At 43.2% G+C, this 27,470-nt stretch overlaps 1 long non-coding RNA gene, 1 pseudogene and 2 gene segments (V, D, J or C); 3 read left to right on the top strand and 1 right to left on the bottom strand.

The window, feature by feature from the left end:
* The window catches only part of LOC123820382, a 280,728-nt gene that overhangs the window by 137,679 nt on the left and 115,579 nt on the right, over window positions 1-27,470 (top strand).
* Window positions 5,726-25,546, bottom strand: LOC123820386. Its single transcript, XR_006785974.1, has 4 exons — window positions 25,489-25,546; window positions 11,291-11,402; window positions 8,152-8,184; window positions 5,726-6,135 (listed from the first exon to the last, which is right to left on the bottom strand). It is a non-coding gene; the product is annotated as an uncharacterized LOC123820386 (long non-coding RNA).
* Window positions 13,199-27,470, top strand: part of LOC123820384 — a 48,184-nt gene continuing 33,912 nt past the window's right edge. Inside the window, 2 exon segments of the C gene segment in view lie at window positions 13,199-13,316; window positions 13,466-13,773. Of these exon segments, the coding sequence occupies window positions 13,271-13,316; window positions 13,466-13,773 (354 nt within the window).
* On the top strand, window positions 24,675-24,819 carry LOC123820534 (annotated as a pseudogene).

The following is a 27,470-nucleotide window of genomic DNA, read 5'->3' on the forward strand; positions in this document are numbered from 1 at the left end:
TGAATGCACCAGGGACCCTCCCACCCCAAGGCCTTTGTGTATATCATTCCCTCCCTATGGAACACTCCTCCTATTTCCTCATCAGCTGTTTAACTACTACTTACCTTTTGGATCACAGTTCACACATAAATTATTCAGAGACATCTTAAGATCTTCCAGCAAGTTCAGAGTTTTGTTTTTAGTTGTTTTAATATGCCTTCATATATCAGTTTGATTAATGTCTATTTTCTCACTAGTTTGTAAGTTCTGTGAGATCAAGGACTACATCTGTTTGTGCTTATCACTGAACCTGACAAATTTCATAAATGTATTTGTATGAATAGATGAATGACTCTCAGAGATCCTAGGGTTCCCCATAATGTGATGATCATCACTGACTCAGCTATAGTAAGGCCCCAAGCCTTGCACTTGTGAGTGATCTAGGGGCCATGGGTTCTCAGAGGCCAATGATTTTCACCCATTCTCTAGCTTTCTGACATACTCAAAAGCTCATTTTGGGGCACACAGGACAATCAAGAGTGTCAAAGGGTCCTCCATATTTCTGAGCCAATTCCTACATAGGGACCCAGGACAAGTAAGCAAAACCCACCCCATCCAGAGAGAAAGGCTGGCCAGCTATGAGAAAATCAGAGGGGTCAATATGATTATTATTTTCTGAGTGACTCCTGGATGGGCATCTGATGGGCCCTTTGGTTGTTTTGAATTTTGTGTGTATATTTTCAGTAGCTATATTATTAAAATATACAAGTCTATAATTATGGGGATGCATATCCTCATCCCTCAAATATGTGCTGAGTATATTCAATATTCCTGGGGTTGTGCCACATGCTGAGTTACAAACAATCAAAGCTCAATTCCTGTCCTCAAGGTGTTCTTTCTAACAGGCAAAACAGACATGAAAATAGAGCCTTGTTAACAGAGGAAAGAGCAACAGCTGTGAGAACACAGAGAGGGAAGGGATGGCCTAGAGCTGGGGAAAGCTCCTCAGAGGAGGTACATGAGCTCATAACAGAGAAAGCACTTGCTCCCCTGAGGTAACACATGCCTGGAGACTTCTTTAGGTGACCCAAGAAGAAAGGTGAGCAGCCTCAACTGTCACACACACACACCCCTTTGGGTATGATATTGTTAGCTCAGGTAGATAGATAGACAGATGGTACATAGATAGATAGGCCAACCAACAAACTGAAAACTGATGAAAAATAATGAACCTAAACTGGACACAGTCTCTTCTTATGAGGAAGCTAATTTGCCAAATTGCTCTCCAGAATGTCATGGTACCTCAATATGTTAACATAGTCATTAAGCAATTGAAAAGGATTCCATGGTCAAATAGGGTTGCCAAATGCACTGTATTAATATCCCTCTGTTAATATTAATAATTCTTTACTATCATATTACATGCTCTGAGAATGCCTGTTGTAAAGATATCTACTTAACCCAGGATTGGCATCAGAGAACTATTTCTATAGTGGTACAACCATTCACATAAGATTTCAGTAGCGAACAGTACCCTAAACTTTAGGGCCTAAAGGATTATGAGAGAATCACGTAAGTGGAGTCTTACTGTTTCCTCATCGCTGTGCATCCGGACTGAAGAACACCTAACAATGTTGACAGGAGGTTTGCAGGAGGCCAACAGGTCTGCACATGCCTCCAGAATGAGGCTTGCTTTTTTTGCTGCAATCAAATTCTATGTCAGGTATCTGAAAATGCTAATTCTGATATTACTCTTTGCCTATTAAACTAAGTGTAAAGACCTCAGGCTGGCTTTTATTTCTTGTGCAACAACGATATCTTGAACCCTACTTTGTGCCAAGTACTGTGCCAAGCACTGAGTACGTAATGTGAGCAAAATAAACATTGACCCTGCCCTCATGGATTTACCAGTTTAAGATAAGAGAAGACAGACATAAAGCAAGCACAGGAATAAACAGGTAATGATCATATAACCTCTCAGCAGTGGACACCCATTCCTTCTTAAAATGCTTTCTAAGCTTAGCTTCTGAGAAGCCACACCATGCTGCTTTTCCTCTATACCAGTGGCCTCTCCTTCTCAATCTCCTTCACTGGCTCTTCCTGTTGGCTTCTAACTGTAGAGCCCTCAGAGCCCTCACCTGGGTCCCCCTTTCCTTCTGGATCTCTCCCTAGCTGGTTTCTCTCATGCTCATGGCATTAAATTCCACATGTGTGTGCATGATTTCCCAATGTATATGTCCAGTGAAAACTCTCCTCTGAAGATAGAACCTCTCCCCAGGTGAAGCACCTGAACACTTACCTCTCTTGAGTCATTTCAGGTGTTCTATCTTTTTCCATGACTGCAGATACTTCCTTTGTGCTCCTCCTAATTTATAAACCCTTTCAGGGCAGGGATCCTTGATCTATTTCATCTTCCATTTCCACAGTGTGTTGCATAGTAAGTGTTTCATATATGACTATTGAATTTAATGTTTGAACTAAATTCCTGCTTTAGGGATCCCTAAGACACAAATGTAATGAAAGGGAATATTTTATTTAAAGAAATAATGCTGCAGCCTTCTGCATTTCCAAATGAATGACCTCAGATGAGAGAACATAGCTACGTGCATTGGCATGAGGTGAATACTTAAGTTTAAAAATACTACATCAAGCCAATATCATCCCTTGTGATCACAGAAGCTGCTACAAAGGTTTTACAAATTGCCTGCATTCCCACACCCCATCTGGCATTGCTGGTACATTACAGCCATGGGTAGCTTACTCTTCACAGTAGTCCCACTTGGACCTACCCTCTATTTTAAAATGAAAAGATTTTTTAAAAAAAGACAAGGTCTTGCCCAAAAGCCTCCCACCCAACCCCAGAGCAACAACTCAAGTACATAATACCGATTCCTCAATTTGGCCTCAGGACCAAAGAGGAGGTCAGAAGAGGAGGACTGCCTGGATAGCAGAAAGATGTTTTCCCAGCAGCTCTAATAACTGCATCTCTGGTCTTCATCTGAATTTTGATCCTGTTTTTCCCCAAGCCATTCCCAAGGCCTCTTCTACCGGTCAGAATGAGCTAGGGTACGCACACCGCTAGAAGAAAGGAGGACAGGTGGAACCTAAGTATCATCTCACAGAGGTGTCCAACCTTTTGGCGTCTCTGGGCCACACTGAACGAAGAGCTGTCTTGGGCCACACAGTAAATACACAAACACTAGTGAAAACTGGTGAGCAAAAAAAAAAGATTTTAAGTAATTTTACAATTTTGTGTCGGGCCACATTCATAGCCATCCTAGGCTGCGGGTTGGATACCCCTGCAGAGGAAAGCTGAGAGCCTCTTTGGACTTGATGATCTGCTAAGTGAATGGGGTCCCCCACGACCACAAGGAGGCCCTGATTCTAATGTGGACAGTCTCTGTGGTACAGCTGCTTTGTGTGTGTACACAGAGGCAGTTTTCTCTCATCTTGGATGACCTAAAAAAAGATTGTCCTTGGCCTCCATATAGGGTTTAATCTATAAAAAGCGGGGGGGCATTGTTGGATCACATCTCTTCCCCAAAAATAAACATTTCCAACTGCCATAGCATTTTAAACTACGTCTTCTTTTTCTGCTAGTACCCCTTCCCTATCACACTTCCCTGGATAAACACATAGTTTGTGCCACAATATTTATTAACAAGGGACCCTCTGGGCCAATGGTAACTTCAGGAATTCTGCTGGGCATTTGGTCTGTTGACACATTGTATGTCAATACAAACACAGCAGATGGTAAATGGAGGCAACAGCTCCCCTCCTAGCAGGCTGCAGCTCTGACTCACGGGTCAGCCTCTGGGTCACCATTCTGGGACTTGAGCTGACACTTTTTAAGAGAAGGTACTCTGACAGAGAGAGATCATTGTCAGCTGAGTCTTGCAAAAATTCTCTTTCCATGTGCTCTACTCATCCGTCTTTTTGGCATGTGCCATTCCCTAGGCAGCTTCTGTTATCCAACATCCCTGGTTTCTCACCATGGCCTGGACTCTGCTCTCATCTTAGATTGATGCTGTGTCCTTTGTCATGTATCATGATGTCACTCACCATGTATTTCCATTTGATAGATGCCGAGGTTGTTCATCCTGCAGGACACACTTGCTGTACATAGTATTTCCTTTGCCCTGCTCAGTAACTTCCCAAATGCTTACAGTCAGTACTCAGTCATGCACATGAGCAAACTCTAAGACTACTTGACAATTAAAGCCCTGCCAGCTGAATAGCTTGTATTTCTATTCAATAATCTGTTTGTTCACTCATACTAAGTGTTCATCACACAGCTCAGTGTTTACAGCCCTTTAACTTTTCAGATCACAATGTGCAGGACAGCACTCACATTCTAAACTATGCTCTAACACAACAGTGCAGTGGAGATCATAAAACAACCATTCTTAACTCCTGTGTCTCCAGCTGTGGTGAATATGATAGGTATAGTACAGGGTGGGGCAAAAGTAAGTTTACAGACTTTCATATGGGAAATAATAAAATAATTAATAAACAATAATATAAGAATAAACTCTGTGTTCCATGTACTTACAACTGCAAACCTACTTTTGCACCAATCCTGTGTTTACCCCAGTCCTTGCCCCTATACCCATCTACACTTTCCAACAAAACTGTACCACAAGCCCCAGAAAGTCAGAGGTGCACAGGAGGTAGGAGGGGAGCAGCAGATGCAGAGTGTGTGACGAGGGCACTGGGTTATGGTGACCCAAGCTGCTATAGGAATAACATCTGCTCAAATACTAAATTTACCACTTAATTCGTTTAGGAATTCTCTTCTTCTAGCCCCAATGCTACCTCATGACCTCTTTTTTATTTTTATTTTTATTTTTATTTTTATTTACACAGCTGCCTTCCCCAAAGCACCCTAGAGTGGGTCTTAGTTCTGTATCTTTAGAGCTGGCCCCATGTTTTGAAGTTTTGACATTCTTTCAGCCTCATTCCTTTCTCCTCCCAACCTATGGTAAAACTAAGTGACAGTACTAGGTGTGTTAGCTCAGAGCCCAAGAACAACTATGTCTGGACAGGAAGGCCAACCAAATGGAGCACAGATGATGCAGGTTTTTGTCAGTGGCTACAAGTGCCCCTGGCATGGAGGGCCAGATGGCCCAGCAGCTGGGCCCACCACACCCCTCTCCCAGGGAAAGAAGGAGGCCTCTCTGTCTTAGCAGTTCCCCTCCCCTGGCAGCATGGACCCAACCCAGAAAATCAGGTCACCTCCCTCTCTTCTACTTGAGGTAGAGTGGGGAGGCCTCCTCCAGCTCTCTCCTCTCCCTTTAATTGAAGGATAGAGGCCCTTATTTACTCTGCTGTGGGAGACAAGGCAGAGAATTGCCCTCCAGTGTCATGTCACCATCCTCTGTCTGGGGAACAAATGCCAGCTTGGACATTTATATAAGATTAATTCCACAGCTGTATAGTTCCAGAGATAGAGAATTTGAGCTCCATATAAGCACTGAAGCATCTATATTCTACTTTTTCCTAAGTTCTTGTCACCAAAAAGGAAAAAAAGAACCCTTTGTCTTCTCCTTGTCTCTGACCTTTTCCTTAGCCCTACTCCCAACCAAGAACCTTGAGCACAATACTTTCCTCCATTTCAGAGGAGGAAAACAGCATGTGCTTTTTTTCATATGCAGAAAAGTAGTACAAAGGAGGAGGGGCTTCTATTCAGTTCCTTTTAAATTAGTAACAGATCTCAAATTTTTCCAGCTTCTCCCTCTTTATTGGCATATTGTTGGATGGAAGCACAAAATTATCATTATTTTATTTTTGCTTTTTTATAAATAGACTTCTATGCATAAGATTAGATAGAAAACAAAGGCATAAGATTAGTCTCTTCTCATCATGAAAACTTCTGTTCTGGCCTCTCCATGTTCTTGCTGAGGCCTGCACAGTTATTCCAGCAAATGGGGAAATCAAAAAGTATTTCCAATGGACAGCAATAACTTTACACTCTACCCAGAGCTCTCTCTGTGTTTGTGTGGCAGCAAATCTTCACTGTGAAATCAGCAGTTCCAGGAGAGTGAATGGTATTCATCCCTCTAAATACAGGTGGCCACTTCAGCACACTCCCATATTTTCACTCTCAATGGAAAGTCATTCTCATTCCTTTTTGGATGACTGTGGTCTTCTGTTAGCCTTGGAATTACAAGAAAAATAGGAAGGAAGGAAGGAAGGAAGGAAGGAAGGAAGGAAGGAAGGAAGGAAGGAAGGAAGGAATGGAGGAAGGAAGGAATGGAGGAAGGAAGGAATGGAGGAAGGAAGGAATGGAGGAAGGAAGGAATGGAGGAAGGAAAGAAGAAAGAGAAAAAAGGAGAAAACACAAAGTTGAAATTCAGCAAGAATTCATTATTCTGTGGGTCTGGTGTGATGCAGGCTACAGTTATCTCACACACAAACAGTGATGTGTTGTCCAGTGTAATGAATCACAGCTAGCAGACCCCCTGGCTGGATCTTGAAAGTCAGTGTAGGATTGAGGAGGAACCAAGAACCACAGACTTAGCCCATTTCAATCAGTACAGAAGGACCCAGAGGACAAGGACCATAACACCAAGCAAATATTTACCAAGCACTCAGTAAGTGCCCAGCACTTGCAGGAGCTCAGGGGAGCAAGATGGCTCATGCTGACCAAAGCAGGCTCTCATATCCTCTGGTTTGTAAAAGACCAGTGTGAGCAGTCACCAGGGAGGAGAGCCACTGAGGGTCCATGCTGGTCTTAGAGAAAGGATAAGGTGCAGAAGGTTGGTAGACTCACCCAGTCACAGGTGACACCTGGCCACAGGCTTTGTCTTGTCTGCTGAGGACAATACTGTCATAAGCCTTGTGCACTACGTGATCTCTTACCCAGTGGTCATCAACTCACCTGCATATCAGAATTACCTAGGGAGCTTTTTTAAAATTCTGATGCCCAGACCCCACCCCAGACTAAATCAGACTCTCTTGGGGTAGCATGCAGGCTTCAGTAATTTTTAAAACTCCCCAGGTGATCCCAATATGTGGCCAAGCTTGAGAACCACTCCATGGAGATAATTATCCTAATTACCTCTCCAGCTTTTCTCTGCCTGCACATTCCTCTGATCTAAGCTGATATAGTTCCTTTTTATTTTTAGTTTGTTCTACTTTGTTCTTTCAGTAGATAATTCTATAATATGCTATTAAACTTTTTCCATGCTTTAACTTTGCTTTTTCTCATCTAATTAGCATTGCCCATTCCACTTCCTTTGTCTTCCAATTGTGTTTATTTTGAGCTGTGTTTTCTTCAGTCCAGCATGAACATTTATGGGGTGCTTAATACAGGCAGAGTATAATAGTAGGCACTTAACTGTTACTCAGAATTACATCAATGCAATATTTTCTGTTAAATTCTGTGTGACAGTTATGGGCTCTTGTTCTGTGGAAGAGTGGTATTTTGGCAAAGTCTACCTCCCTTCCCAAGAAGCAGCTCTCTTGTTACAAAAATAAAAGATCCAGAATGAATCTATTGCAACGAATAACAAAAAGAACTTCCAAAAACAGGGTAAAGAACCATTAAAAGCTGTCTGAAGCTAAATATCAACAATTCCCTTGCTAAAAATTTGGACTCAATCTAGAAGGGAGATGCTGCCATGTGCAACAGAAAGTAAAAGGCCCCATACCATCTGTATAATAGGTGAAGCTATTCTCTTGGGGTAGAACATCTGCTGATTCAAGCTCATTTTCTTTCCTCATCATCAGCTGGCAAGCCCACAGGCAAGTGCCTGAGACACTGAAGGCTGAGATGAGGAAGGGCCAGGAGCCTGTCCCAGAAGCAGAGCCCGTTCAGTACTGGGCGGGAGCCATGCAGTGGGTCTGCTCACTCCTACCTCCTGACTGTACAGGTAGGAGCAGCCTTAGAGCGTCAGAAGAGCAGGCCCTGCAGCTCCTGGGCCAGGTGAGCTCCAGAGAGCCTGATATCTTGTCACCCCCACAGATCCCAGCCCAGCCCTGAACACACCATAGAAGCCAGGAGATGTTTGCCCAATCGCTGGGTGAACAAATAAATGACTCCCCTGAGAGAATTACTCTGGGAGAGTTGGTGGAAAGACTGAAATAGAAGGTGGCTCTGTAATTCCACACTGATACTTCAGTTTCTTGATACACCGATATGGCTCCTCAATTCTTCTATCTTCCTTTTACCTTAATTTTGTCTTCCAGGAATCAGTCAGATGCCTGTTGGAGAAATAAGAGATATTTGTTCCTTTTAGAGGAATCAAAATTTTGCAGTGCCAAATGACAGGACAGTAAATGAACAACCATACCATATACTGGTATGAGAGGAACCAAGATGGCTCCCTGAACTTTATATACCAACTAGGAGACTTCTATGACCCTGGTCTCCAGAGCAACTTTATTCATAGAAGCCAATTCTCCCTTTAGATTCTTTAAACTGCCTTGAAAGAGGAAGGGACTTATTACTGTGCTGCCCTATGCATGGTGCCTCTCCCCTGCCTCCAGAAAGGTCACAAACCAAGTCCTGCCCCTCCCACCTTCCATAATGGTCAGCTGACCCCAGTGCCAGTCTAACTGTAAATCAATCACAAGGTGCACTCACATCCATTATTTCATGGCCACATGAAGCAATAGTATCCCCATTTTATTGTTTAGAAAATCGAGGCCTGGAGAGGTCAAGAGATTTGCAGTAAGGATGGTGTCTGATGCAAATCTAGATTTTCCAAGCCTAAGTACAGTGGTCTCTGAGGCACTGTACTTTCAAGAGGCATAGCTCCCTCTTGAAAACTAGAGGAGGCATGAAAAGAGAAGACCCCCCAAGTTCCAGGACCCTGTCCAGCCCAGTCTTGGGCTGAGAAATGGATGAGCTCAAGGAACTCACTTGAAGAACAGAAAAGGCAGCTCTCTCTGCTTGAGGTTGTGGGAAGTGAAGGCTGAAACATGACTTCAAGGGCTCGCTAAAGTCCCTAATGCCTCAGATCATTCATTCTTCCTCCTGATCTCACTGAGGCCAATAAACACATCTTCCAATGCCATGTAATCTGTTGGTTGATTTGCCTGGGACCCCTGAGCAGCACTATGGCCCTGAAAATGAAATATTAAGTACCTCAGCCTCACAGCCATCTCTAGACATCTTACACTCACAGAAAAGCAGGAAGCATGGTGGCAGTTCACATGTTAGGGTCAGCAGTGTCTTTCTTAAGCCTCCCCTCTCTTGTCAGGCTGAAGGGAACAGAAGTTCCTGCAATGATATAGTCTGTCTTTAAAGCCACAACCCAAAGGTCTGAGGTCCTTCCTGTGACCATGATTTTGGGAATGATCTCCTCACTGGCCTCCCTTAGTTCTCCTTTGAGATCATAGACAGCAACTCACATTCTAGTCAGACATCCTTTGGGCAGAAAAAATCATTTCACTTCAACCAGTACTTCTGAGGAGCAGTATGGGTTCCACACTGTGCATTCAGGGGATTACACCAGGGATAAGACACACCCAATAACAAGTGTAAGGCAGCATTTGTATGTGGTAAAGCACTATATACAAAGGCAACTTCAGAATTTCTGCAAATGAGGGGCTGGGGGATAGCAATCTCACTGGAAGATCCCTCAGGAACTTGCCTTGAGGCTGTATTTTCATAACATGTAAGATTAGGAAGATGTCAAGAAATCATAAGCTGATGGAGGTTATAGGAATGAATGGATGAATCTCCCCAAACCACTTTTGCCTCAGGCAGGTATCCTTATTTTTATAAAAAGATATCAAGGAAGGAAGAAACTAATAAATAGCCAAGCAATGAGTCAAGTGTTTGCAAGTATCACCTCATTTATTCCTCACAGAGTGAAAAGAAATATTAATTCTCCTGAAAAATTATGTGAAAGAACAGACATCCCGCAGATCATGGAAAGTTGCGGCCTAATTGCTGGCCCTGACATAGAATCAACACAAAGAGCACGGGTCTGAGAAAGGTAGAGTCCAAGGGCGGGGCCCTGGCCCACTTTTCTACCTTCCACCCCGGGCACCCCGAGATAGGCTACATTTGTGTTCAAGTGCTGTCTTGCTCCCACCCCGTGACCAGGAAGACCAAGGGGCCTGTGGCAGGTCCTGACTTTCCCGGACCAGGCATGGCACACCTAGCCACGCTCTTCCCTAAGCTTCCTCCAGATCATAACTGGTTCCCTCCCCACTACTGTCTTCTACCTCCGGCTTTGACTTATTATTAATGCTGACTCACTTCTACTCAGGCCTAAAGGAAGGTTGCTTTGCCTATTAGCAATCAACTTTTAAAACTGCCTCTAATCAATGGCAGATAAAAGTCACAGTCATAAACATAAGCACATTCTTGGGATTTTTCAGAATGACTTCCTGGATAATTTGGAAGAATTCAACAGTAATTATCTAGGAAGACAGGCTTCTTTGAGCCCGGCTAATGGTTCTTTTGATACTAGGGGAGCTTTAAGCCCACAGCACTTCCTCCTGCCTCAGGGCTTTTTTTTTTAACATAGCCTCACTTTTTATATAGAATAATCTTTTCCTACACAAGCCCCATTATACCTGGTATATCACGTAGAGTCAAAGCAGGAGACAGGGGGTCTTCAAGTTATGATTGGAGAGAATCTAATGAAATGGGCATTTACAAAGGTATGGGCAGGTCTTATGGATTAAATTATGTCCCTTAAAAAAAATATGCTGAAGTCTTCACCTCCAGTAGCTTTGGAAATTGGCCATAATTGGAAATAGGGCCATTGAAGTTTATGCAAGTAGTTAAGATGAGCTCAGGCTGCAGTAAAGTGGGCCCCAAATACAATATGATGGACCTCTTTATAAGAAGTGGTCACATGAAGACAGAGACACAGAGAGAACACCGTGTGACCAGGAAGCCAGCAACTGAAGTGACACACCCACAAGCCACGCCCGAGACACTAAAGAGAGCAGCGCACCACCAGCAGTCAGGAAGGGCAAGGAAGGATTCCCTGCAGGTCTCAGAGAAAGTGCGGCCCTGCTGGCACCTTGATTTTGGACTTCTAGCCTCCAGAACTGTGAGACATTACATTTCTATTGTTTAAAGCCACCCAGTTTGTGGTATTTTTAAGGCAGTCATAGGAAACTAATGCAGCTGGGTTGTGGGAAACCAAAAGAAAAAAAGGTGTAACATCCTGGGTCTGACAACAAAGAAGCTACTACCATGAAGCACGGCATAGAGGAGCCTTTCCTGGACGCTGCAGATATAGGAGAGAAGCTGTAGTCTCCAGCAGAGGAAAGCAGCCTCTGCCAATCTGCAACCTCTGCCAACCTGCAGCCTGGCAAGGACTGTGGGGTAGGAACACCGTACCTCACCCTCCTCGTTTTCTCCAGTTTCCTGATGGTACCTCCGACTGGCCAAACTAAATGGGATACCGGAGATCGAGGGAACCAGGTGGATGTTGTCCATTAAGGTCAGACTCCTAGAGTAGGAAATAGAGTAGACCTGATGAGACAAAATGACACCATCTAGCATTGCTGGATAACTTTTGTTTTTGAATCTCAGCGTGCAAAGTCACTTCTTTAGGGAAGCCTTCCCATACCAGATCCTAGCCCCAGTAACATCCTCTGATAACACTGCTTCTTCTATGGAGTGCTTATCACAGCTGCAGTGGAGAAATTCATTATGCAAATTATGCATTAAGTGGTGGTGAGGTCTCACGCTAGAACATAAGTGGAGAGACCACATCTATCATTTATCCGTGAATCTTCAGGGACTGGTGTCTAGTAAAATGACTAGATTATAGGATGTGCCAAGAGGTAGGCAACCTGATATAAAAAGATCAAGTATGGCCCTGGCTGGGTGTCTCAGTTGGTCAGAGTGTCATCCCAAAACCAAAAGGTTGTCAGTTTGATTCCTGGTCAGGGCATATACCGAGGTTGCAGGTTCAATCTCTGGTCAGGGCGCATAGGGGAAGCAACCGATCAATCTTTCTCTCTCACATCAATGTCTCTCTCTTCCCCTCTCTCTCTTCTTCTCTCTCCCTGTTGCTTACCCTTTCTCTAAAATCAATAAACATATCCTTAGGTGAGGACTTAAAATTAATTAATTAATTAAAAATATCAAATATGTAAGTCCGGAGAAGCTGCCCTCAACAACTTTCAAAGAACTATAGATAGAAAATGGGCATCATTACGTCAAACAAGCAGGCACTGATGATGGAACTTGTAATTTCAGAGAATGTGATCACCTGAAGTGCTTGCTCCTGGTTCTCTGGGAACGGCGGTGAGATGGGCAGTTGGGTAAATGAGATCACTCAAGGGTAGGGAGAGCAACTACCACGAGGTCAAGCAAAGTTGAGTTTGCTTCCATCTGAATTTCTTCAGGCCAGTCTGGTCCCAGTCACATGGGGATAAACAAGAAAGTTGAGGTGGGTCTCTCCTCCACCAGCATGGGAATTTAGGTACTGCACCCATCCTCAGACATTGGATGCTGCCTTGCTCCTGCTTCTTGGCATACCAAGGGACCCCCTTCCCAGCTTCTGCTATACCCTCAAGTTCCCATTATTAATTTACCTGTTTATTTCAAAATTTTATAAATTTTTTAAATTCAAAAGTGTAGGTCACAAAAGTTCAAACATGCCTCTGTTTTGAAAGCAAGTGAAGTCAGGCTGTCATAAGCTGGAAGGTAGTGTTGATTTCCAAGATTTTCACAGTATTTGGCTCTGTAATTCAACACAGGTGACCTGCCTTCAGAAAAGACAGATGAGCTCAATAAAAATCAGAGAACTGGCTCAAATTTGGAGACAATACTTCGTTGGCTTGCTCATTTACACTTGGGTGAATCACCCTTATCCAACTTTGCCTGGAGGGAGTTGCAGTAAACGCAAAAATCATTACAACGCCTGTAGACCATCTATCTTCTCGTTTGATGGCTCTTTTGATTACGGCTGTAAATATCAATAATTCTTCTTGACATTAGCTGTGACATCACCAGAGAGCATATAACAAGTACATCTGACATTAAAATGGAGCAATAATATCAAGCTTAACTTCTAGGGCAGGAAGCAGAAACCTTGTTATCAATCAAATAAGCTCTCTTAACCTTTTCTCAATTGTCCTTATTTATCTGGACCACAGTATCAATCTTAAAGGGGGTGTTGTCATCCCAGTAACAGGCTGCAGGCTCTGCGAAACTCCTGTGATTGGCTAAAAGCCCTCTCAGGGAAGAGAACAGCTGCGGACGGAGGCTGGTTTCCTCAGGCACAAATGAGTCACAGTGAAGGTGTTGACTCAGAGGAGGGCCCGGGCAGAGGGCGAGCTGGGAGGCAGAGTTGTCCTGAGTGGAGCCATGCAGAGGACCTGCTCGCTCATCCATGTCACCCTGTTCTGGGCAGGTAAGGCAGATCCTGGAGCCTCAAGCAAGTCAGACTGAGTGACAGCAAGGCATCAAGAATTCCAGGGCCTGGAGCTCATGGACAGGGCTCCTTACTCAAAGGTCTCAGTCCCAGTCCTCACTGAGCCCCTCTCATATCTTTTCTCCCAGGAGCCATGTCAGCTGTGGTGTTGGTGTCTCAAGACCAAGTAGTAACCGTGTCCTTTGGGAAGTCTGCGACCCTCAGGTATTCAATGGAAGGAGAAATGATCAATAACTACTACATCAGCTGGTACAGGAAGACCCAGGATAATATAATGACTTACATACACCGAGAAGGAGGCATGTATGGCCCTGGTTTCTTGAACAAGTTCCGCGCTTACAGTGATAATTCAAACAACCAGGCTGTGCTTGAGATCCTTAAAGCATCAGAGAGAGATGAAGGAGTTTACTACTGTGCCAGCAACTACCACCCTGCTGCTGGCCCACTTATGAGCAGCTCGAAAACTATAGAGATTAATGCAGAACAGCAGTTTTAACAAGGTCATGATTTTCTCCTCAGTAAATAGTTTAAGAAATTGGGGCCAGAGAAGGCTGACATTACAGCCTTTCCCTCAGGCTCATATGCTCCCATGGTACTGAGATAGGCAACCTCCTGTGGAGTGTGGCCCAGTGTGGGACAGGAGAGAGGGGAGAAACAGCCAAAGTCAGGAGTTGTAGCATTCACTGTGTACTCTTAATAGTCTGGGTTTTTTTAAGCTTCATAAAAGATTTGGCCACATACCCAAAGTACTTAAGGCATAGATTAAAGGGGCACTTTCCAAAGTATGACTACAGGTGACAGGTGTCTGGTTTCTCCCAACCATATACACCATGAATCTAGATGTCATACAAGAGATGGGGTTTGGAAGGTGGGGAGACTGCCTTCTTTCTGCATCAATGCACACACTGCATGCCATGTTGCCCAACACAGAAGGCAAGGCTCAGTCTCTGGCATTCTGCATTGTATCGATGATTACTGCCTGAATATGGCCTTTTGACCTCGTTTCCTTCTCTACCTCTTCCATTCTTCTATATGTGCTAGAAATAAAACCTGGAGAATTTCTTCCTTATCCTTTTTTTAAAATATTTTACTTATTTATTTGTAGAGAGAGGGGAAGGGATGGAGAAAGAGAGGGAGGGAAACATCAACACAAGAGAAACATTGATTGATTGCCTCTCATATGCACCATAACTGGGGATCGAACCTACAACTCAGGCATGTACCCTGACCAGGAATTGAACCAGTACCTCCCTTTGCAGGAGGATGCCCAACCAACTAAGCCACCCCAGTCAGAGCTCCATGTCCTCTTATTATATGTCTCCCCACACAGCTACATTTCAGGGAATCTCTCGTTTCAACTCTCCAATTCAAACCCACTCACTCTGTCCTAGTGTCCTGATTCCACCATAGGCCTGTACCTGGCTTCTACCTATACTGCCCCACTCTGTTGGATGGTTACTTGGTGAAACTGTCTCAAGGTTCTATGTATGTACTCTGACTTTGGATAAAATCAGGTTCTGGGATCCACATACAGATCAGGCACCCTGAGCCCTACATTCTGGGAAGGGGGTTTAGAGCCCACCTTCCTGGGATGTGTACAAGTTACCACACAGGCTCCATCACAACCCCTCTGGCCCTCTACCTGCTATTCACATCCAGTCGTTCGTCTTTGAATCAATGCTAGCAGGAAAGTGAAGTGCATCTCTGAGACTGAAAGGATATAATTCTTCTCCCAGTTTGTAATGATGACTTTGGAAAAAAGAACATTTGGATGGAAGCTGGTTATGCTGATGTTGGCACAGTTTTGGTACCATGGTATTACAAGGCTTACAAGGCAGATTCCTAGGAAGAGACCCACTAGGTCCTCTGACAGAGACTGGGAAAATGTGTCTGAGGAGGAAGAGCTAAAGTAACTGGACAAATCCATAAAACTTATGTTAGCTGTATACCAACTAATATCTGCTGAGTGCTTACTATATGCCAGGTACTATTCTAAGCTCTTTACATGTGTTCTATCATTTAATTTTCTCAACAATCCTACAATGCATTTTCTATTATCATCTCCATTTACAAATGAGGACATGAAGGCACAGAAAAGCTAAAATACCTGCCCAACTTTCCACAGCTGGTAAGGAAGGGTGGCGGGTTTCAGACTCTGGAGTCTGTGCCAGAGGACACAGCATGTGATTCAGGGGAGTGGGGGAACAACAGAGGAGGCCATCTCCAAGATATGTCCAAAACGAGGAGCAACTGGCCTGTTCAAACTGATGCTCTGTGACCACCTGTCAGGAAACTGGGACAATGGAGCAGTGGTCCCAAATGACCTGTCAAGTGTTCTCTATCTCTGAGATCTTGTGATCCTGACATAAGCTTCCCACTGTCTTCTAAAATCATCTGTGTCTCTTCATTTTTCAAATGATGATGACAAGGGTTCCAACTCCACAGTGTTGTTGTAAAAAGCTAGTGATAGAAAGTAAGTCAGTTGCATGGCATGTAGAGCTGTTCAATAAATGTTACATATAGGAAAGAGCAAACTGTACAGTGGAATAATTAAGGGGAAGGTGAACTAAACTACTGAGTGCCAATAAGATGCAACCACTTTTTTCATGTTTTATTTTTATATTTTTATTTTTTTCCTTTTTACTGAATGTATTGTGATGATATTCGTTAACAAAGTTACACAGGTTTCAGGTTCACAATCCCACAATGCATCATCTGTGCATTGTGTTGTGTGTTTACCACTTCAAGTCAAGCCTCCTTCCACCACCATTTATTCCTCCTATACCCTCCTCCACCTCCCCCAGCAATCACCACATAAGGATGCAACCACTTTGTAGGTGTAGACTCACTTAATCCTTATGGCAACCCCATGAGGTTGTCATTCTCAGCTCTGTCTTACAGATGGGAGTACTAAGGCTCAGAGAGACTAGGTAGCTTACTGAAAGTTACAGAAGCAGGGCCAGGAACTGGGCCTGTGTCAAAGGCTGCCTGTCCTGGCACTGAACTAGGGTCTGTGGGATATAATAAAGAAATATATCACCTATAATAATATCTGAATTAAAGAACAGCTGGGAACAAGTGTGTGAATTCCAGTCATCTGTGTGATGCAGAGGTTGCCTTTGACTCCCTGGCCAGTCCCCAGAAGAGGGGGTGGGGTAGAAACATCTAACTCTTTCCACTCCCACCTCTCCCTCCCCCAACTTAAAATACCAGTTGCAATTTCAGCTTCCAGGCTGCTCTCCAGAGATGCCTCACTCCCTTGCCTGAAGGAAGACAGTGCTACCGAGCCCCCTGCCACTCATGCTCCTGAGCACCACCCCCATGTACACAAATTTTCTCTGGGGCCATGACATGGGAAATAACCCACATACCTCTTCCTCCTGATGCTTGTCAAAAGCAATACCTTGTGGTATTCCCTAGAGTCTCTGGGGTGCTTATGCTTTGACTGCTTTCTCCTTTCCTTCTCAGGGGCCTGCCTAGAATGGCAGGTCTAGGGCTGTGGGGCTAGTGAGATGAGAGCTAGAGAAACTCCATGAGTGTCTGGCAGGTCCATAGAATTGCTAACTTGACCACCCATCTATATTAGGATGGTGAGACAAAGTGTCTGAATTGGTCTCTTCCATTTTCTCTGCTTATACCAAATTACCACTTATACCAAGACAGCATAAGGCCCCAATAGCTGTTGTCCACAGTTCTCTGCACTCAAAATAAGCAAACTGACATCAGAAAGCACTGTGGTAAATTAAGGTGCAGGAGCCACCGTGCAAAGGAGAGACTTGAGTTCCACCAAACTCTGCATTAGGCAGGGTCTGAGCCCGCTGCAGTGTCTCAGACAGGATGTGCATCCACACTGATGAAGCGAAGAATCTCCAGAATTGAGAATTCTTTTTCACTCTTCTTCAATTCAATACATTGCCCTCACGTATTAAGTGAAGGGACAGGATTATGCATCTCTGATTTTTTTTGTCAGAACAATTTTTTTATTCCTCCAGCAAATATCATCCCTCCTCCCTGCTTAATTGTCCTCCATAGCATTCACCACCATTTGATGTGCTCTGTATTTGACTTGCTTATTTATTTGTTGTCTAGCTCTCCACTGGAACAGGGCTCCACAAGGTGGGGATTTTGTTTGTTTTGTTCATTGCCTTTACTCCAGCACTTAGAATAAATCTGGCACAAAATGCACATTCGACAAATGCATTGAATGAATAAGTGAAGTATTTAGTGAGTGAGTACTATGTACCCTACACTGTGCTGATTTCTGGGAATGCAGTATCGCACAAGACTGGTGCTGATGTTGCCCTCTTAGGTGCTTTTCTAAAATGCATGTATCCACTAACAAAATGCTAACAAGTCTGTAACAAGATTGTCCAAAGGGCTGCTAATAGAGTGCTCCAGAATGCCGAACAACTTACTTTCAGAGAGCACATATCAGTACTCCTGCATTCCTTGCACACCTCCCCCAGCCAGGGCAGGGATAAAATGGGGGAGAGAGCAGGCTTTGTCCTTCACTACCTCTCCTCTCCAAGGCCCCAGGCCCTGAGGCTTAACGTATCAGAGAAAGAGCTGAACATTTCTACTTTATTTCATATAGGAATTTTGCAAACTTTTCCTCCAAACAGACATGCTAGAGCAAGCTATTTCATAACCCAAAGTCACAATAACATGTTTTCCTAAACAAAAAAGTAATTCCTAACTCTCTCTCATCTACCACAATCACCACCACCACCACCGCCAAATGATTTTGGCAATTCTTCAAGAATGCAGAATCTCTGGGTTCTTGTTGTTCTTAGCAATTCACACATACACAAATGCATTATGGATGGTGACAGTGCACAGCAGTGTGTATCAAACACAGAAGGGATTTTCTGAGCACATACCCGGGATTCTCAAGGGCTCTTGAGGAACAGGGAGCCACCACCATGCCACACTCAATAGAAAAAAACCTGGTGACAGTACAAAAGAAATCAAGCCAAAATGCAATTGCTTATAGATTTCTTATTTACATTCTGTGTTTAAATAAGAAATCTAACAGCCATAAGTTTTCTGTTTACCTGCACACATGCGGGAAAATAAGAAAGTTTAAATTATTCTTTGCTGGCTTAAGAAGAAAACTTCATGAATATTTATAACTTTCAAAAAAACAAATTTCAGTACAAATATATTGCTAGGGTAATAAATTATTAAGAAAGATAACTAATACAAAGTATGGACTTTTGGAGGTTAAAATTGCATTCCTAGAATATAACTTTGATTTATTTATTCAATAGCAATTTATTAAGCATCTACCATGTGCTGGGTGCCTTTCTAAATTCCTAGGTATATGGTACTCAGAAGCCCATGAGTTTATTTTAGTGAAAGTAAATACAAAGTCAAATATATGTTAGATGATGATGACTGCCATGTAAGAGATTTGCAGGGAGATAAAATATGTTATCAGGGTGGCCAGGGAAAATATGTATTTTAAAGCAGGGTTTGAGAAAGTTTACAATCAGGCCACAGCTCGACAAAGGCCTGGAAGTGGGCAGGGATGGTACAATACTACTTGGAGTCTGGGTGTTTGCCAGACTTTTCTGTTAGAAATAATATTTTCATGTCCTGCTTTATGATATACCAGCTTTTCTGTAACTTGGGGAAAGAGCCAATAATTTTTTCTTCTTATCTTGCTAAGAGCTCTTTCCTGAATCGTTCAAACTTTCATTTTTCAAGAGCAAGTAACAGAATTCTGTTGATTAGCACAGAGTGGGGAGGAAGCAGTTCTAAAAAGGCCAAAATTTAAAGCATGAAATGGAAGATGCCAGGACTGGATCACTGACAAATAGGACATGGGAGATGTAACACTGGGCCTGTTGCCTTCTCTCCCCACTGACCACCTGCTATGAGCTGAGGAGTGGTTCTTCCTAGCCATAAAAGGAGAGTATACAAATTAGATGGCTCCTGTCTCCCACTGATCCGCTTGATGAATCTACTCCAGCAGCCTCAGGAGAGAATCTGCAGCCTCATCTATACTTCCAGACCCATGTGTCTCTAGAAACTGGCCCAGTAGACTGGGATACTGAAATAAAACATGTGTACACTTCAGTGAGGTTCTTGCTTTTTCCTTGTCTCTGGGAAGCCAGCCACACATAAACCTGGGGAATGTGGAGTACCTGTGGCGAAAGCTGGAATCTCTCTTTTTTTAATATTTTATGTATTTTTAGAAAGAGGGAGACAAGAAAGAAAGGAGAGAATCATCGATATGTAAGAAATACATGGATCAGTTGCCTCTCAAGCGCCCCCAACTGGGGACCTGGCCCATAACCCAGGCATGTGCCCTGACTGGAAATCAAAAAACTCTTCTGTTCGCAGGCCAGCACTCAATCCACTGAGCCACACCAGCCAGGGCAAAAGCTGGAGTATCTTTAAAATTCCTAGCAAAGCTTTAGAGATTCATCCTCCAGGACATCTGGGGATGCCTAAGGTAGGCCACAGATGCAGCTTCCATCTCCACCCGCCACCTGACAGAAGTGAACAGTATTGCTCAGAGACAGTGAGAAGTAAAGTCAACATCCACGGGGACGATGCCAAGGGGGAAAAGGCTGTGTCATGAGTAGCTCTGCCATGTCCAAGGCCTCCTGTTGCATAAGGACCTAAACTGTGTTTGCATAGCACATGTTACCCTCATGAGTGATTGATAGGGGATTGACTGCCCCAGTTGTCTGAGGAGGAAAAGAAGGGCTTCATGCACCTAGTTTACAAATAAGGACACATAGAACCACAAAGGGGCCAGTATAACAGACACTATAAGTTAAAACAGAGATATGGCACAGTAGCAGTAACCCTCCTCTGTGGTAAAAATCAACTTAAAAATGAGTTCACAGCTAGTCCATTGATCAGCGTCCAAACCATCAGTATGTTTTCTGTATGAAGGATGTCCCCTTTGCCCTACAGCCCGACCCCTTACACACATACATACACACACACACACACACTCACACACACACACACACTCACACACACGTTGAAACAGTGAGAAACTTCAGTCACCCCGTGGTTCAAACTTTTCAATTGAAGACATAAAAACTGAGGAGTGGAGAAATTAAGTGACCTTCCCACCATCATACAACTAGCTAGTGGCAAAGCCAAGAGAGCACAGGTTCCCCAACTCCTGGTCAAGAACTCTTTCCACTACTCCCTGACATCTGGTTGCCATGGGAAGCACTCTATTGCTGTGTATTTCTAGCCCACACACCTTCTGCGCTGTTTTCCCCCTCCAGTCAACTGGAAAATCTTTCTACTCCAGCCAAGCCGAGTGCCTTATAATGAGTGCCTTTGTGGCTTGAAGAGTAAGAAGCCTCCCCTGTGTTGTGGGAGTATAGAGCCCTGAAGAACTCCAGAGAGCTCAGTCTTTGCTGCCTACCTCTTTCTAAATAAATTCCTTGCAATCTCAACCCTTCCCTAGGTTCTTTTGCTTTCCAATGAGTGCCTAACATCACACTCAGCAGGTCCTCAGTACATGCTACCAGTGAAAGAAGAAAGGCTGATCCTCCCCTCTCATCTCAACCTAAGGAAACCTCACTCATTAGGGACCCTGCTCCTCACTCCCTGCCCTTTGTCCCCATGGCAGTGCCCCTGATTGTCTCTGCTGAACAATGGGTGGGTCAATGGCCAAAGCCTGCCTTCCACTCAGAGATAATACACCAAAAGTTTGTAGGTTCAGTTCCTGGTCAGGACACATATCTAGGTTGCAGTTTCAATTCCCTGTCTGGGAGGCAGCATACAGAGGCAACCAATTGATCTCTCTCTCTCTCTCTCTCTCTCTCTCTCTCTCTCTCTCTCTCCCCCCTCCCCTTTCTCTCTCCACCCCCTTCCTCCCTTCTTTCTTCTCCCCTCTCTAAAAATCACTTAAAAATATGCTCAGGTTAGGATTAAAAAATAAATAAATAAAGCCAATGAGGTGCTAGAAGATCATAAGAATGACAATATCATTATACTCAGCACTGATCAGTCCTTCCCACAGGGTCACACACCTGGTATGTTTCCACAGTATCCTGAGTAAGTCTTGGAGAAATTAGGCAATGCTGAATTGTGGCATGTGAACAGTTATTACACAATAGAAAAGAAACCCACTGGGACCTGCGTTTAAAACAAAGTTCTGCCCTGTGAGAACTTGAGCTCATCACGTCACCTCCCCATACTCATTTATCAGGTGAAGAAAGTGGAACTGATACAGCCTGAGGGCCCTTCCAGCTCTCACCCTCAGTAACTATGGTCAGTCATCCCGTTACATATGAGCTGAGAGAAAGAGAAAATACGCTGAAGTTTCAGCAAAAAGAAGTTAAAAATGAAAACTTGAAATCATCAACAACCATAAAGAGGTGTTGCTAATAACAATAAATGATGGCCCACAGTCAGGGGTACTTTTCTACATGCAAGTCACTGTTCAAAGTAGTGACCTGCTTTGCTTTGTTTAATCTTCATAAACCCATTGCAATAATTATCCCTATTATACAGATGAAGAAACCAAGGCAAAGAGAGGTTAAGGCAGTGCCCAGGGTCATAGTGCTGGTGAGTGACACAAGTCCAGGCTGTGCGCTCCAAAGCTGCTTCACCACACAACTTAAGAGCTTCCTTTTTCTGGAGCTTATTAAAGCTTTCTAAAAATCATATCTGTGGGTAAAAGAGTGGATCCAGTATCTTCTCAGAGTCCTTTCTGACTGCAGTAGGCTCTCTTCCATAAAAGGAAGCTATGCAAAGAGGACAGAACTACATCCTTTTGGGTCCCCCTGATTCCAACCTTACAGTTTGCATCCAAAAGACCAATCGCCTCTACTGTGTGTTTGTGACATTTTTTCATCCTGTGCTATCTGCCTGGGCTGACCTTCCTTGTGCTGTTTCTTTATGGTAATAATCCAGGAGTCATCATTTTGGAGGTACTATAATATTGGTTTCTTACAATTCTTATCAATGCTTTCTCTTTACCAGAGGTCCAGTCACTGAATCAGCTAATGGATTTATGGGGGGGTGTGGCGGGGGGCATGAGAAATGCTAGGGACTCCCTAATATGATCACCTGTAACACCTCTGGGTATAATTTTGGGCTCCTCTGGATGAACTGGTACAGCCACGCTCCGAAAGACCATGTAAACATGTTTCCAAAATTAGTCCTTCCAGGATGTTAAGCATTACCCATCTTCCATGGAGAGGAGATTTGTTATCATCAGGAAGATCAAAAATCAGTTGTATTTACAGATCAACAGACTAAAACGGGAGGCCTCAGCCCAGTATTACGGTGCTTTCACCATAGTGACCCACAGGGAAACTGAAGGGGAAGCCCATCTGGCAGACAGAACAAAGGCGAACCCGCATATACAATCATCAATCTTTCTCCAGCTGGATCTCCCCACCCCAGGCCTGCACGCCCACCCTGCTCAGACTTGGGACTACACTCTTTATGCTGTATTTTCAATTTAAAATTTATGAATTGTTTATTTCTGTAATTTTCTATTTAACATTTTCAGACTACAGTTGACTGAGGGTGACTGAAAATGCAGAAAGGCAACTGCATGTAAAGGAGGACTGTTGTATATACACAATAAAACACATGTATTGTGTGTGCATGAGTGTGTGCACATGTGTGTATGCAATGTATATATAACATTTTGAGTCAGACAGAATCAGTTGAGTATTTGATTACAGATAAATGCAAACTGGACCCAGTGGGTTATAGAGGAAATGGCTGTGTGCCTTGGTTCCACATTCTCAGGTCTCTGCCTAAATCTGACACTGGTGTCACAGGTGGCTAGATCATGTCCAGAGCTTCTCCTCCTGTCACCCACAGACCTCCTCTCCCGAATACACTCTTATTCTCATGTGAAACACAACCTCTTCACTCTGACCCTTTGAATTTTCCCAGTTTTTTTCAACTTCCAACTTACTGCATCCAGATCTGGTTGGGCCAAAAGGTGAGGAAGGCCCCTGAGGAAGCAGTCTTGAGTGACCCTTCCAGAAGCCCTGTTGGTCAGAGGGGTTGTTCTGAAGAATGCCAGGTGGTCAGAATGTCTAACTGACTCCTGGCCTTGGGTGGTGCTAGTCGTCCTTCACAGTTGTTTTTATTAGCCCTTGACTTCTAGAACATTGGAGGAAAGAAACGAAAACCAAAACATGTAATGCAGAACTGAAAGAAAGGAGTGGGGTTTTTGTCCAGGTTCCAGATAACTACCTTCTATAATCCTTCCCACATTTGCAGGTGGATGAAAACATCCTTAGTGTGTTAACAATAAGTTTCATGGCACAACTGAAGTAGGTATATGCTTCTCTCTTAAATAGGTGGCAAGATAGTGCAGATGGGTAAATTAACATATAAAAGTAAATAAGCTAAATCAGTCACAAAAGTATTCATATGCATTGAATTTGAAAACAATAATCTGAAAAGTGTCCTTGACTCTGGCAAGGTCCTTTCACTGATCTTAAAATGAACAAGTTTAAAATTTTGGTCTAAAAAATATATTTTGGTCTATAAATTTGTTTTTATATGTGAGTTCTTTTAGTAGTAAAAAGAACATGGGCTCTGGAATCAGACAAAAATGGGTAAGAATCACAGCTCTTCATTTACTCATGGAGGACCTGAACAAGGTTGCTTACCAATTCTCTAAACCTCTATTTCCTCACCCACAAAACAGAGACAATAATACCTATTTCACAGAGACATTACAAAGATTAAATGAAATCACTATTAGAAAGAACCTGGCACACCTGGGTTATGGTACACCAAAGGTGCTCAATAATGCTAATACTTCATTCCCTCCATTCTAAATGGTCTGAAGGAGAGTGGTTGTTACCCAGAAAAGAATAAAAGATATTGAATGAGAGGGAACATTGACAATGAGTACAACCATTTTTCCAATACAAGAAATCCAAATTGCTACCAGTATATTTTTCATAAAAATACCTCAACAGGAATGTTCTTGCCTGACAACCTCTCTAAATTATTTCCCTGCACTAATGATAGTGAAAGCCTCAAAGACAAGTTCATTAGTGTGATTATCTGGTTCCCAATAACATATTGTGTCTTTATTGCCCTTTGTCTGTACCAGATGAAGGTGGTCCAGGCCAGTCCCAGCTTTACCAGAAGCAACAAGGGGAATGAATTTTTTATCCCAAATCTTTTTCCAATAGACTTGCTTCAGATGTCAAAGATAATAGCTGGACTTAGGGGGTCTCAATTTTCAGAAAGTTCAGGTTTATCCAGCTTTGAGGATGCTCTCCTGCAGGACCTCCCCAGTCTCAGGATACATTTAATTAATGTACCCTTTTAGTAATAGGGAGATATTACCCCATCCTTAAAAAGGAAGCTACAACCCTCTGGCAATGGGTAAGAAGACACCTGTGTGGTGGTATTGCTCTTATATCAGTCAGGGGCAAAGCAGACGTACAGTCCTTAGCTCATCCTAGCTTGAAGCCTGTGTTGGTGGCCAGAACTGTTTCATACCTGGGGCACATTTTTTTAAAGGGAAGCTATAAAGTTTAGTTACTAACCTGTGAGGCATGGCATTTGTCCATCCTCACTCATCCCGTGCTGTCTACACGGGATTAGTTCTTACTATGGTACTGGGCCAAGAAAACAAAATGAATGAATCCCTAAATGAATCCCAAGGATAAATAGCCTCATTTCAGTCCTCAGAGATCCTCTATGCCAGAAATGCATGTTCTGACGGGAGAAGATTATAAGAATATCTGCACTAAACCACGTGCTGGAAAGCAACAATCTGAAATCTGAGGAAACTTTCACATGCTAAGAAGAGCTAGCAGCCTGTTAAATAAAAAAAAATTGTTTGGGAGTCAAAACTCTTATTTCTTTTTGTGTGACTTTAGGTAAATCAGTTACCCTCTTGGAACCCCAGATTCTCATCTATACAATAGAGAGTTTATATTAGATGATCTCTAAGGTTCCTTTAGCACTGACAAGCTGTAGGTCTCTGTCCAGCAAGAATGAGAAGAAAGTAGTTGTGGGACAAAGGAGATCAAATTTGACAGATTCCCAAAATTGGGAAGCACAGATTCCTGCCTAGCTTTAACCCAATAAGAATAAAATTTAAAAAAGAACTAACTAAATGAAATACACTCATGATTAATCAAAGGGAATTGAAAGTCATTGCTAACCTCACACCTACCTTGATTCAACTCCAGCTCATCTCCCTTGGGACACTCCTCCTCCTTAATGCCTCATTGTGATTCTCAAAAACTGTGATCACTCAAGGTTGAAGCTTTTAATCTCCCATGTATAAAAGGATATGCAAATAGAGTTCAGTTTCCTGTTGAATCTCTGCCAAGGTCTTAGCCTGGCAGTTCTGGGAAAGGAGCCAAAGACCTCATATTTCTTGGCTGTTAACATTCTCCCATCTGTGCTCAAGTCAGCAGCCTGAGCTTCAGGCTGTGGCTTGTCGTTAGTCTTACACCTTCCTAGGCTTTCTAAAACAACTCTTTAGAATGTTTTCACAAAAAATAACATGGCTCCCAAGTCCCAGACAGAGGATTATCTGGTTATATTTGTGGAGAGAGAGAAAAAGACCAGAAAGTCTATATTCCTATATTAGAGCCTCAGAAGCCAGCTTTGCAAGCTACCTGAGGTACTGATGTTAATTAGGTCCTAAGCAAAGCTTACAAATAAGTCTTCAGTGTCACCAAACAGTGACATACATACACATCACACATACACAGGGTGAAAAAGGCAAGGTCCTCCGGTATAACAGCAGCTCTGCACAACATTCAAAAACCAAAAACAAAACATGAAAAACACAAGACATCTCAATGTGTTTCTGAGCCAAAGGCTCTGCTAAACAACAGTATCAGGGATCAGACTAATTGTTCCCTGTGTCTCCTGACTGAACTCAGGCAAAACAGCAGCTGCCATTGTTACCCAACACAAGGCATCCAGACCCAAGTTCACTAAAATGTTATTATCAGTATTCTGATAGAAAATTATATGTTCTAAGCTGTGTTAAGTCTGACCATTGATTAAGCATGGATTTTCCTTTTTTTCTGTAAATGCTCTGGTTTATTTGTGTTTTCTAGTATTTCCTTTTGAAGGTAACTCCCAATGGGATTGCCTATGCATTCTCATTACTGTTACAAGATCAATGTACAAGTTAAATTTTTTAATTTCTTCCTCTAAGGAGAGATTTCCTCTTCCATTTCTTTGTTATCCCAGGCAGCCATTGGGAGCAAAAAGCTCAAGATTGGGCTATCTTAGGATAGTATAACATCATAAAACTGTTCTCAATGTTACAGTTCTATATCCAATCATTCTCTTAGTGTCTGCTGCAGCATTTATTTCTAAATATCTTTCTCTAACCTTGACTCCTCTGCCTCCACTTTATAAAATTACACTTTCTTCTTTGAAATCTATCCACAGTGTGTTGATACTCTACAAACTTCTTAACTCCCTGTGCTTCCTCCCAGCCTCCCTCACCAGAGCCCTAAACCCTCCAGCAATGATCGTTCCCAAACCTTTTGCATCTCAACAGGGAAATGATGTAAAACAGATCCCTTCCTACATTTGTTTTTGCTTCTCTGTCCTACCCGACACATGACACATGCAGGTCTGGAAGTCAACACCACCTTGTGCCATTGGGGGGCATTTTTCTCAGAGATCTGTCCCCAGAGCAGCATTTTAGAACTGCATCTGAACTCCATTGATGTTACGGCTCTTGAAGGTGCCCTACTCAGAAGTTTCTACCTAAACCCAGATCCAGCTACTTCGCCACTATATTTGCCATTGGAAAAGGTTGGGCTATTTACATATCACTCCTGTAAAGGCTCCAAATTGAACTTGGACTCGATGGGATAGACGAAGCCTACGAAGCTCCTGGGCAAAGGTTTGAGTGCACTGGTACTGTGATGCTAACGGGAGCTGTCCAGATCATACACCTTCGATGGAAGAAGGGAACATTGTCACCTCAGAGGACTCCAAAACTCTGGTCTACTTTTGTTCCCCTAATACCACACCTCACTCTACCATGTATATATGGCAGACCAAGTCTACTCAAAAATAACCTGGAGCAAGTCAGCATAATCTTGGGTTAGTCTAGAGGCTCAAGGTAAAGTAAGTGAATCTGACTCCAGAGGAAAATCTTTTTCTATCTCTAACACAGAC

The sequence above is a fragment of the Phyllostomus hastatus genome, unplaced genomic scaffold (genome assembly GCF_019186645.2).
Source record: "Phyllostomus hastatus isolate PE091 unplaced genomic scaffold, TTU_PhHast_1.1 phas_contig_348, whole genome shotgun sequence".
Lineage (NCBI taxonomy): Eukaryota > Metazoa > Chordata > Mammalia > Chiroptera > Phyllostomidae > Phyllostomus > Phyllostomus hastatus.